This window comes from Dermacentor silvarum, chromosome 3 (assembly GCF_013339745.2).
Source record: "Dermacentor silvarum isolate Dsil-2018 chromosome 3, BIME_Dsil_1.4, whole genome shotgun sequence".
NCBI lineage: Eukaryota > Metazoa > Arthropoda > Arachnida > Ixodida > Ixodidae > Dermacentor > Dermacentor silvarum.
The window spans coordinates 188,809,393-188,822,045 of record NC_051156.1 but is presented as its reverse complement, the minus strand read 5'-3'; the positions used below and the strand labels follow the sequence as shown (position 1 = coordinate 188,822,045).

General features: G+C 47.1%; 1 protein-coding gene across 1 annotated transcript in view; it reads left to right on the top strand.

Moving 5' to 3' along the window:
• LOC119446290 (uncharacterized) overlaps positions 1-11,614 on the top strand; it is a 171,145-nt gene extending 159,531 nt beyond the window's left edge. The window contains exons 4-5 of the mRNA XM_037710687.2: positions 4,630-4,771; positions 6,199-11,614. Coding sequence (XP_037566615.1) covers positions 4,630-4,771; positions 6,199-6,472 — 416 coding nt within the window. The 3' untranslated portion in view covers positions 6,473-11,614. The remainder of the gene's footprint in view (positions 1-4,629; positions 4,772-6,198) is intronic.
• The last annotated feature ends 1,039 nt before the right edge of the window (positions 11,615-12,653 follow it).

The window sequence follows — 12,653 nt, the reverse complement described above, 5'->3', positions numbered from 1 at the left end:
CAGGCCACGTGACCAGGAAAGGATGAGAGCCGCGCCGGGGGAGGGCAGGTCGCGTGATCAACAGAGGAGGAGAGGCGTGCTGGGGGAGGAGATGATCAATGAGAGGGCGCGCTGTGCGCGAGGAGGAGAGGAAATAAGAGAAGGTGTTTCTGTATGGCGCACCCGTTCGGGTAACGCGCAACGCGTAGAGCTGCTGCCGATGCCGTCCGCGTGTCCCCGCGTCCACGCCGAACGCGCGCGATGTCTGACTGGTGGTGGTGGTGGAAAACTTTTATTGAGAAGGCCCGAGGTAAATGTCTGACTGCAGCCGATGCCTCCGGTGGCTCGGCAGGTTTCGACCAGAGAACTGGACACTCGCCGAGTAGCGTCGGAAGTCGCTGCCTCTTCTCGCCTCGCAACGTTTCAATATAAGGTCCTGTTGTAGATCTTTGTTTACTTGTGTTTACGCAATGGCATCACGTGCAACACATGCACATGTGACACTCGTAACACTCAGTGCAACGAATACAGCTTCGTTGTTCGACCATCTTCACGGAGTGGAAGGGGCGGTGATTTTTTTTATCGTGTGCATATTAAGTGTTACCACTGCCGTTGCAAAGAAAAATGTACAATCATTGCATTCTACCGGTGCTAACATATGGGGCAGAAACCTGGAGGTTAACAAAGAAGCTCGAGAACAAGTTACGGACCGCACAAAGAGCGATAGAACGAAAAATGTTAGGCCTAACGTTAAGAGACAGGAAGAGAGCGGTGTGGATCAGAGAACAAGCGGGGATAGCCGATATTCTAGTTGTCATTAAGCCGAAAAAAAATGGAGGTGGACAGGCCATGTAATGCGTAGGACGGATAATCGGTGAAACATTAGAGTTACAGAATCTATACCAAGAAAAGGGAAGCGCAGTCGAGGACGGCAGAAAACTAGGTGAGGTGATGAAGTTAGGCAAATTTGCAGGCGCAAGTTGGAATCAGCTAGCGCAAGACAGGATTAATTGGAGATCACAGGGAGAGGCATTCGTCCTGCAGTGGACATAAATATACACGGATGATGATGATGATGATGATGATGATGATGATGATGATGATTGTGTCTATGTATCTTTGTAGCTAGCCGTTTTCCCGCCTACCTGGGTCACTGGGTAGTCAGGGCTGTGAAGCGGTGCGATGTGTAGCGCATCGGGCTGCTGTGCCGAGATAAAGGGGCTCGAAACCAACCATCGGACCAACTTGAGTCACTGAGTATGTGGCAATGTGAACATACGGGCCGCTCATCAAGTAACCTCTTGTACCCTGGCATGGGTCACTGTAGACGCGGGACAGGGTTGGCTATTCATGTTCAACGAAAATCTTTGACGTCGACTTGGAGAACTATAGGTACGTGCCACTCCGACCGTGCCACTCTTCAATGAACGTCTTTGACTCCAACTTTGACGCCAACTCGGTATGTGCCACTGGGAATATGCCGCTTCTACAGTGACAAAAAATATCCCTTAAACTTTTCCGATGCAGGGTGGAAACAAGCTAACGTCACAAGGGTTTCTCGTGTAATGTCCCTCACGGGGCCCTTAAGGTATGATAAGTAAATAAATGAATAAATACGTCACAGGATCTCTTATGTTATCCCTAAGACGACTTGAAGGCGAAAGAAAGCCCAAGTGCCGATGCATTAAGAACTGACCCCCTTAATTCGCTTAGTCTAATTCGCCACGCGCGCACTTCTCGGTAGCGCCACTAGATGGCGCCGCGAGTCCAGAAAGAAGCACGAGAGAGAGAGAGAGAGGAGTCCGGTTGCCGTATGACGCGTTTCTCAGCGTTCGCATGCGCCGGCGCGCCGTGCATTTCGGAGGCTATGCGCAGGCTTCGCGGCGGCTGCTCTAAATGACAGTAAGTGTTCTTAGGGAAGCAGGAAAGAGGCGCCCCGCTGCAGTATGCGCCTCATACAACGCTAGTTTCGACGGTGGCAACATGTTGGGTCGCTATATGATTCAACGCTAACGCATTACCGTCGACAGTCATCGTGAGGTGGATTCTTCCAAATTTTTTTTTCTTCACGCTTCAAGCTGAGGATGATGAGGTGGCCCAAGGACGACAGAAATAGCCGTGTGCCTTCGATGACGACAATGGTCGTCGTCAGCGTAATAGAATGGACGGGCAGGGCAAACCTAACTTAGATCACACTTAACTGCTGTCGCAGTGAAGGTCAGCTGAAGAGAGAGAGACAAACATATATGATAGGCAGGCAAGGCTGAACCCGCTTAGCTACGCTGCAATGTGGGAATGGTAAATGGGTGGGAAAGGTTAGGAAAGAGGACAGAGAGTCCAGTGCTGATGTCCAATAGTTTAATTAAAGCATACCTGGCTCCGCCTGAAGGCGTATAATATGCTCAAAGAATACGTGGTGGAGTGTCATGTCAGCCTCGTGTGTGTGTCTAGTTCCGCTTATGTTCCGCATTCTTTAGCCGGACATTTTAGGTAAGAGCTAGAAACAGGTAAAGTTTTCTGAAATGCGGTACGCTACATACATACAGGCGACACACACGCACTAAAACACACACGACGCACACAGCAAACAGTGCATTCGCAGACAAGGGACTACAGGGTCATGCACAATCCGCAATCATACCCCAACAAGAAACCATAAGTGGTGTCCCGAACCAGAAGACTAATAAAGCAAACCACAAAGGCCACCTCGCAGATACCAGAATGTAATGTTTGCATTCTATTACGAGAGCCAAAGCGGATGATTGCCTGCATGGTGGCTAGAATGGCCGAAGTTCGGTGACAAAGCGACTGGACAGCCAATATATATGGATCGGGCGTACATGTTCTGTTTGCAGTATTGATTATGCAGTGGGCCTAGTTCGCGTACATTTATTTTCGTTCACGATAACTTCGTTCTATATGCGGTGAAATAATTCGAAGCTTAGAGCCAGAGAAAGTCGCCCAGGGAGAACGTGGTTTAAGAGGAAACATCGATTGCCAAGATTTTCGTATAGGTTTCGACTAAGAGGAAGTAAGCTCGAAATTTATTGCCTGGCAGTGAGGTTCCAGGATCATAACTGGCTGGTGGGGGGAAAGTAAGATTTGCCATAGTCATAACGTAATCAAAGATCGTCCTCTTTTTTTTCTCTCTGCGTACAGCGTTCATCGTTCCATTAACCTGTTGGCCAAGACCGTTGCCAAGATAAGTTTTGAGTCGTACCGTTACGGCTAGCCTTAACGGCAGACTTTTCAAATATAGGTCTGCCTGCAGCAAGTAACGCTTCTATTCTACATCCTCAACATATTTGACACGTTTTTCTGCCAAGGTTGTTTTCATTTCGGAGGATTAAATACTCCCAGAAGTCAAGTCAAGACAAAGGGGGTCATAGGAAGATGAAGACTTCATTTAACGCCCCAGAGGATGTACATGAGAAGCCTCAAGAACGAGTCAATAATGCTTGGAGAAAGGGCCTTGTCTTCATGAGAGCTCTTTCCCCTAGGGTGAGAGGTTCTTCTCCACCCCCACCACTAATGAAGTACCTGAAGCGTCTATCCCGCTCCCCGGCCATTCACTATCCAACTAATTTCCGTTACTCAGCCCTCAGCGTACCCTTTCTTGCTCTCTTAAGCTTCCCGTCTTAGGGGCAGAGATAGATATACAAACCCTGCTAGGGGAAGCCGCTATTGCCCTGATGAAGACTTGTCCTTTTGTCTTAGGTTGACTTGTCCTTTTGACTTTAGGTTGAGGCCTCCCTTGTTCGTCCCCGTCAATCAGAAAATGTCTGGAGGGCCACCGAAGGGATAGCCTATGGCCACAATTAGGTGCCACCCAGCACAGTGATAGCTGACTCTTCGTCCACGGTGATGACAGCACGACGACAGCTGCCTGCACGACGACGTTCGACAGCTCACGCGTCGCGGACCCTCAATTCGAATCCCGTGCGGAGGCCATTTTTTTCTATACATTTTTTTTTTTTTTGCAGTAGAACATGATGAAGGAGGAAGCAAGAGAAAGGCAGAAGGCAGGGAGGTTAACCAGAATAACGTCCGGTTGGCTACCCTACACCGGGGGAATGGGAAGAGGGAACACAAAGATGACAGGGAGAGAGAGGAGGGAAGGAAAGAAGGGAAAATAGGAATAAACGTGATAATGGTCAATGTGACAGGCACCCAAAAAAGGGGGGAGGTGGTTGTTCCTTTCGTTCCCTAGCGTGTAAAAGATGATCAGCTGCCAGTGCGCAATAGGTCTGTGTGAATTCCCTTCATTAGTAATACGAAGCCGGATATATCGAAGCCGGATATAACGAATTATTGTGTATAACGAACAGCTGTAAAATCCCCTTAAAAATGTTTGTGTAAAATTTTTCATTTTAAAGTTCGAATTATTCATATATCGAACTATTTCGCGATCCTCGTCGAGTTCGATATATCCGGCTTCGGCTACAGTGACATGTGCCATTTTTATCCTTCTTGGGACATGTCCGGTGTTTCAGTATTTGTAGTGTATTATGCCGTCTTAAGGTGTGCTTAATTTACGGTTACATATTACGCGTATCGGTTACGCGTATCTGTACTTGAGTAAGAGAATTTTCGGGAGTGCGAACGCTGGTGATGCAAACCCACCGGACGAGCGTTCCCTGCCTTGCGCAGACTTCCTTCGGCACGCCCGCTGCAACCGTAACGTGACGCTGGACGAAGAAAAGTGCGCCCCTGCCTACCGCCGCACACTGGAGCTGGCCAAAACCGTGAGCCAGGCGCAGGACGTCGACCACGGGCTCAAGAGATCCTGTTGGTCAGTACTATACTCACTACCACCCGCCGTGGTTGCTTAGTGGCTGTGGTGTTGGGCTGCTAAGCACGAGATCGCGGGACCAAATCCCGGCTACGGCGGCGGCATTTCGATGGGGACGAAATGCGAAAACACCCGTGTACTTAGATTAAGGTGCACTTTAAAGAACCCCAGGTGGTCCAAATTATTCCGGAGTCACCGACTACGGCGTGCCTCATAATCAGATCGTGGTTTTGGCGCCTAAACCCCCATATAATTTAATTTTAATTAGGTTCACTACCGCGCCACAGCATAACCGCGTGTACCCACCCTCTCGGCTCGCCATCATAAAACTTCCCTAGCGTAAGTGACATCGTTATCACTTCGACGCTATCATAAATGACGGGGCGCCCGAACGGCGGCCATCGAGGAAACGACCTTACGTAAGAGACATTTTGCTGTTAGTCGTGGCCAGTTAATTTGATTTCGCAAGAAAAACTAAGTTTACAACGCTGTTGGTGCCCCAGAATACTGGCACACAACTTGCTCTGACAACGTGTGTTTCTCGAAACAGGCAAGAGCAGCAGACTCGGTCGTAAAGCGGCAGCCTAAGTGATAAAAAACGTTTTGCTATACCTTGTTGGTTCGTTATTCTGAAGTAAAGATGCGGTTGAGTCACCCAGTTCTTTCATAATGCACATTCTTTTTTTTCTGCGCGCAACATAGTGATCGTTTTCAGCCTCACTGCACATACGTGTCGAATTGCTTAAATCTGCGACCTCTGAAGGACATAAATGGATCCAAAGATTGCGTCAGTACGCGTCTGTTCCATCGTGTCTCCTCCTGTATGTCGTGCTGCATATTTCCTTCAGCTATTACATAAAATTCCGAAACCACGAAAGCATGAGCGCCACGAAACCGATCAAACACTACTCGCAAATCGTCGTCTTGTCCGACGGCCTGCAATGTGACCTTTCTGAACCTCGGAGTGATCAGCAGTGTTCGAACGAGTGACGCTCCCGAAAACATGCCTTTTTTTTTTTTTTTTTGACGACTGCTGATCACTTCGCCCGCATGTTGCTCCAAACTTTTGCCTTGTGTGCCTTCCTGACACTTGATGTACAGTCATCATCAATATGAAAGGGAACACCTAACTTTATTTTTGTCCTCAAACGCCCGTAGGGGCTAAAAACACATGCCCTCCATGAATGCGTTCGAAGATATTTAAAGTTCATCAGGAAAACTTATTGTAAAGTATCAAGTTCCTAGATTCTAACCCATGCAAAACGAGTTATCGTAGCTTAAGAAAAAAAAGTTCACTGTTCCCTTTCATATTGATGACGACTGTCTACATACTTAGTTTTTCCTAACATACTTCGTTTATTTTTATTTTTTCCTAACCTCGTTGCACGCACGACCGACTGCCCGGACCTTCATCGGGCGGGCCGCAGCGCTTTCAGCGAGTTCGTGGAGTGCAAGAACTTCCACGTGGAACGCGACTGCGGCGACCGGGCGAGCGCCTTCTTCGCGCGCCACATGCAGCGCATCTCGGGGCCGCTCATCGAGGACCACTGCGGACACTACGCGCACGGCGGTAGCTGCGACGACAGCGCCGCCTCCTCGGCAGACCGCGGAACTATAGCTGGTCGCCGGTGGCCGCTGCTTCTGGCCGCAGCGCCCATCGCAGTCACGGCCGTCTGGTCCGTCAGTGCAGGGCGCCGTTGAACCATTGAACCACTAACAAGGCAGTGTGTTTAAGAGAAAGCTGGAAAGGTTGATCTACACTCTTAAACACAAAAGGTGTCCGCCTAGCGACTGTTTTATCGCGGGAGTTTACAGCGTGCTTGTTTCTTAGTGAACTCCGTTTTACTGAAGGTCTCCGTGATCTTCTGCGCGGTATACGTTCGTAGGCGGTAACTGCGCGAATAGGGAGCACGCATCCCGCAATCAAACCAAAGCGGAATTAAAATAAAAATTTTATTCCAACGAGCTTCGTCCGTGGTCCGAGCGGCGCTATGCCCTCGTTATCACCGGGATAGGCTGGTAGTGAACTGTGGATGATAAGAGAAGAATATAGCATAGAGGCGAAAGGAATTCTTACATTGTACCGGCCCAATTGTTGTTAGTTAGCGCCGTGCGTTGTCTGTGTCTTATCGCCGTCCTGTACCGGTTTTGTGGCCTCGTAAGATAAAAAAAGAACAACAAGCCCAGACCTACACGCTTCATAAACGGTGCATTCGTTCCATGGAGAGGTAATGTACTCCTCTGAAGAGTACGAGAATAACTGAAGAAAGCTATGATTCCGGGCCAGTCAGTGTTGCATTGTTCGATAGAAATTTCGCGCAGAAACACGGAACCAAAACAAACACACGCACACACACAAAAGTGTTGTTTACTTCTCTCGTGTACTTGCGCTGAAGTTTGTTTTTAACAGTGCAGCAGCTCTCAAAGACGGTCTCAAATACGTGAAAAGTAGTTACTTCTTCAAAAAGGCGTTTCCAGCGTACCCTTTGCTCTTAAAGTGTTTATGTACACGCGTGGCATGATAACGTATGATTGAATTAAGCGCCTGTCTGTTGCTGTGCATGGGAGGAAAACGTCCTCATCGCGTCCTGAGAATCTCTACCTCTTTGCTCTTCTGGCGCTTGGGGTGTGTCCTTACGCACGACAAAAGCCACAAGGACAGACGAGATGAAGGACTGAGTCGCAGGAAAGCGCAGGACGAGACAGGTCAACGTTTGTATTGTCATTTCTTTCTCATTGTACTCTCATTATCCCCAGTCCATAACGCCGGGAACACATCACCAAACTTTATCTTCTGTATGGAGTACTCATATGGCTGCGGTGTTGTGGCATTGAAGTTTCACGCCACACCGAATCACCTCTTCAGCATCAACACTGAAGCCAATTTTGTTTGTCGGTTTAGGATTTTTTTCAGCTCAGTTGATGGACTTTGTTCTGGAGTTTGTCCATTTGGGCAACAGTCTCTTTGTTATCTGTTTTTCTTGCTATCATATCGCTAGTCGAATCCGAACAAAATGAAAATTCATTGAAAAGTATGAGGGATGTGCAAAGATTATTGGATGCCTTTAAACATGGAGAGGTGGTCGAACGGCTACGCGATTACGTGTGAGACATTGTATAATTACGAAGCATTGTTACATTTCAACTGTCATCTTCATCTTGCCTAACTCCAAATGTGAAACAAAATACAAATGGTTATGAGCATGCTATAATTTAAGCAGGCAAGCTTCACCATCATGTATACGAACAAACCAGGATCGCACTAATATGTTTACATACACTATTGTGCTTGACGCAACAAAATAAGTGGAAAAGAAAAAGAGCGTTTCCTACATACATACCTGAGCATAGAAGTGTCATTATACGAGCATCGCGTACCTGTGTTTACGTGTACGGTTTATTTAACCGCAGTGTTGGTCGAAAGACGGAGCCACATGCTCGTAAACACGCCACTCACATAAGGTGCGAGAGTTGGTACCATGAGTTCCAGCTTGCTATACGCGCACTCTTCATCATTTGCGCATCATCTGGTATTTCTCATTTGCGTATCTCTTGCAAGGATAAAGCAGGCACTTGGATACAAAGGATGAAGAAGGGGGAGTAGACTGGGACGAGGTGATTCTTCAGCTGGCGCATGCATTCACGTTGAGGAGCACTTACCGTTGCATTCTTGACCCATCATTGTGGGTCAGAAGATGGCAGGCTTTAAATACCGCAATAGGACGAGTGTCGAAGTTCAAATGAAATAAAATGAAATAAAATCAAATCAGAAGGTTGTAACTCGGGCTTCCTCTCATCAGCGTAGGTTACGGTTAGCGGTGGCTGTAAAGCGTCGTTTCTCGTTTGAATCATCTAAAGCGATGTTCTGTTTAGTCAGTCCTTAAACGGCAGACCATGATCATCCGGCTTACTGCGATCAATGAGTAGCTTACGGTGGTAATAATTCATGTACGGTGTCTGCTGGAGATTTTCCTTCCTGTTATCCCAACGCAAGCGCAATTTAAGAAGGCAGTGCCGCTCAAAACTTCGACAGAGACAGGACGTTGCCATCTCCAATGCTCTGGCTGTTGAGCTTCTGAAATATTCACGTACTGGGCGTATGGCAGCATCCGAATGAACAATCTGGAGAAGCCGACATGAGTTCTAGAAATCGTATTGCATATTGATTATGTATATTGTTTCCTTATGTAAATGGCGAACATTAGTAATGCACACGTCAGCCTGCCCATGAATAATATATTATGTTCGACTTATTCTATTTTTATCAATTTTCCTCGTCCATTGTCATTGAATCTGAACACGCCACGGCGTCATTATCACTACAACTAATCTGAAAAATAATTGCGAATACTCGGCCTGATATAATCAGAATATAATCGAGCAAAGGCAATCCTGTTATCCCGCGGCCGCTCGTGGCAAGGCGTCGAGACAACACGACAGAGTGTAGGACGCTGACGTTCTTCCGCGAGCTTCTTTTGCATTACCTCGTGGTTGTGGGATCTAGGTAAAAGGCTTTGTCAGCACTCGACTAGGACTCCAAAAACCAACCCCATAAATCGCTTGTCAAAATTTCATTGTGACTGGAAGAGAGAAAAAAATTCAGAACCCTTCCACTACTGTGAAGACGGAAGCCAGCGAAGCTGTGACTATGGTGGGTCTGCTGTAGTGAATAGTGCCCCCCCCCCCCCCCCCCCCCCACGATTAGAATGGGCGTATCGTCGTTGGGCATCACCCAACCGAACATGTCTATCATGAACGTTCCGGTTGAGAAACTCGTGTTGAAACATGGCGGTCGCACCGGGGAAGTTGGCGCTAGCGTTGCCGAGGCGTGCACCACCAATGTCGGGTTCCTGAAGGGCAAGACGACGCTGACGTTCGGCCTCAACATCGCGCTCGCTCAACTCAGGTTCCGGAGCTCTTCGCTGACGTTTCGCCTGGGCTTCGGAAGCCCTCACGCTAGAATCGACACGTCGACGACGAGCCCTTTCCCGAGCGCGTTCGCGGTGGCATTGCTCAAACGCGACAGGACACGTCGTCAGTTGCTCATACCCCCCTTAAGCAATGACTCATACCCCCTAAACGCAGCCTCCCCATTACGACGACAGTAGAGAAGTGAAATTCGACGCTGGAAGGATTAGCGGCAACGCAGCCAGCTGTGAAAGCAGACGACGAACGCGGGAGCAGTGGCACGAGCGCAAACCGCGGGTCGCTAAAGCGCCAGCTGCGGAAGAAGACGACGACGCTCGAGCCAATGCTGATGATGATAGTTTTTTTTTTCTACACGCGGACATGATCCTGGGGAACTAGCCCTTAACAGCTTCGCTGTAAATGCCAAGATGGACAGCTTGCTCGATGTTTTACAGTACGGAACATTGCTAAAGGGAACGCCTAATTAGTATTCTGCCGTCGCAATACAGAGCTCTGTGATAAGGCTGCGGGTTCTGAAACACTCTCGCTAAGAAAGGACCCAGAACAAAGTGCAAAAGCAAACATAAAAAAGGGCATTTTCTTGCTCATTCTATACAAGAACGCCACCTAGCCAAAATACATATAAGAAATAGTTTCTCAATGGAACACGCTGAAGATTCGCGGGAGTTTGACTTACTACGCAAGGATATCGTGAGATAATGTTCGCCCATTCCCGACACCCATGTCGTTCGTGGGTGCTGTCCCGCAAACGTAAACGTGCGTGCTCATACATTTTGCACATTGCCCATTCAGCAGTCTGTTCTATCTGTTAAGCTTCACCGCAATGTACCAACGCCACTCTATGGGCAATCTTTTTTTTTTACTTTTTTTCGGCTGATATAGGTCACATTTAACAATCTTTAGTAAGCAACGTTGAGAGGGTACGTTCTTCTAGTAACGTGCGCATTTACTGCACTTTGTAACGTTATAGCAGTGTTTTGGTCAAGATTAGAACACTGGTTGATCGGCGTGCACCAACGTATCGCAGCCGAAGCCCCAAATTGAAGTATTTTTCGTGGCCGGGTTATCCATGCCTTCGCATTGCCTCTGGTATTGCGATCATCGCGCCATCTCCCCTCGCAGCCACGCAGTTACAGCATCAACTTCACCCATTGCGTGCGTGTCAAGCGGAAAAGCCGAACGTTTGGAAGAAGCGAGAGTCGTGCGGCGAACACGGTCATCAGGGAGGCAACATCCGACACATATGCCTACTTATCGCATAATATCAGTCGCATTTTCCTGATTAAGTCGGAGAAATGGTCCAGTCGCATTGCTTTAATTACAGGTTAGATGTTCTCTTTAACATTGAACCATACTGTACATTGTCGTCTATATAAGCATTCTACAATATTAGATGCATGCCAATTAAATGCGCAGCATTCGTATCCTTTGTCTCAAGCCGTGGCGCCCTGTAAATTTTTCCATGATGATTCGAAAAACACATGAGACAGAAGGTGGCGGTGATTACCTCTGTTGATCATGGGCAAGAGGCGAATGCAGACTCTTAGAATTATATTGAAGTTCTACTGTATTGACATAACACTTGGCATGAGAGAGTTCATTTGCTCATTTTCATAAATATTGCATTCTGAATTTCGGTTCTGTTTTCATGTCACTCATACTTTAAAATAGTGAAAGCTTGTTGAATGCATAGGCGTGTTCGGTTTCTTTCTTGTTGTCTGTCTCATCTAACGTGTGCAGTAACTCGCCGTTTGCATGTCCTCGGTGTTTCTTGTACATAAACGTATATATAGTCTTATTGCGCTATAGGCGACGTAGTGGCGCATATCGTACATCAAGGAGTGAATGAAGAAAAATGTCCGTTTGGACGGTCATGTTATGGTTGTATCGAACAGGAATAAAAAGGTTGCCTCCTTTTCTGCTAAGACTGTTTTTGTTCGGTGCTAAGGTGCGTTCGCTTCGACGTACAGGAATGGTACAGGAATGGCGTACAGTCTCACTTCGCCATTCAATAATCCGCACACCACGAGAAGACGTGCATGCCGTGGTTACAGGTAAGTTTCGTAGCGATAGTGCGTCAAGGCTTTAGCACGTGCCGTGGCACAATGTGTTAATTCCGGGGTTTTTTTTTTTTTGCTACTATCTCCTGCATTCAGCTGCTTCACTCTCAGGGTAATTGTTATTAATTACCCAACGAAAGGACACGTTGCCTAAGACCAGTTTAACATATTCGCACCAATAGTAGTATAAGAGTATTTGACTGTTTCCTTGTCTGTCGGTCTGTCTGTCTGTGTCTGCTTGATTGCTTGTTTGATTGTTTATTTCTTTGTTTTTTTCTTTGTTTGTTTGTTTGTTTGGAGGTACATTCTTTGGTACTTCGTACCAATGAATGGTTCGATACGAACGCTGAATTAGGTTTTATTTATTCTCTGAAAGTTGCGCGCCCACTGTAGCATAACAGACGACTGAGCAGGCCGGAGCGATGCCGATATGTTTCGATGTTCTGCTCCCACGTGATCACTTTCTGCGTCGTGACATCATAACGTATACACCTTCTTGGAAACAACACAGAAACTGGCTGTAGAAAAGCCTTAAGATTAAATTATTTCGGGCATTCTGAGGCTTGCCCGTATATTTTTCTAGGGTTTAGAGGTCCAGGACGTTCATCTTAAGAAACAAATGAAAAGTAAAAAAATTCTAGACCAGTACTTCTTTAACCGAAATTTGAAGTTAAGCTTTCTCACATGGCTAGGCGCCCCCGTTGCGTTTGATATCTGTTCTGTGGGAAAGTTTTCTTGCGGTTTCTTCGAAGAAGGTCCCATTTAGTCCTTATACAGCTATAACACTTATGAATAGTTTCTTGTGTACTCGAGGTGAACATTTCTGTGTCGGGAACTATAACGGCCGTTAGCGAAAAAAAGAAAGAATATATATATATAAAGAACGAGAGGAA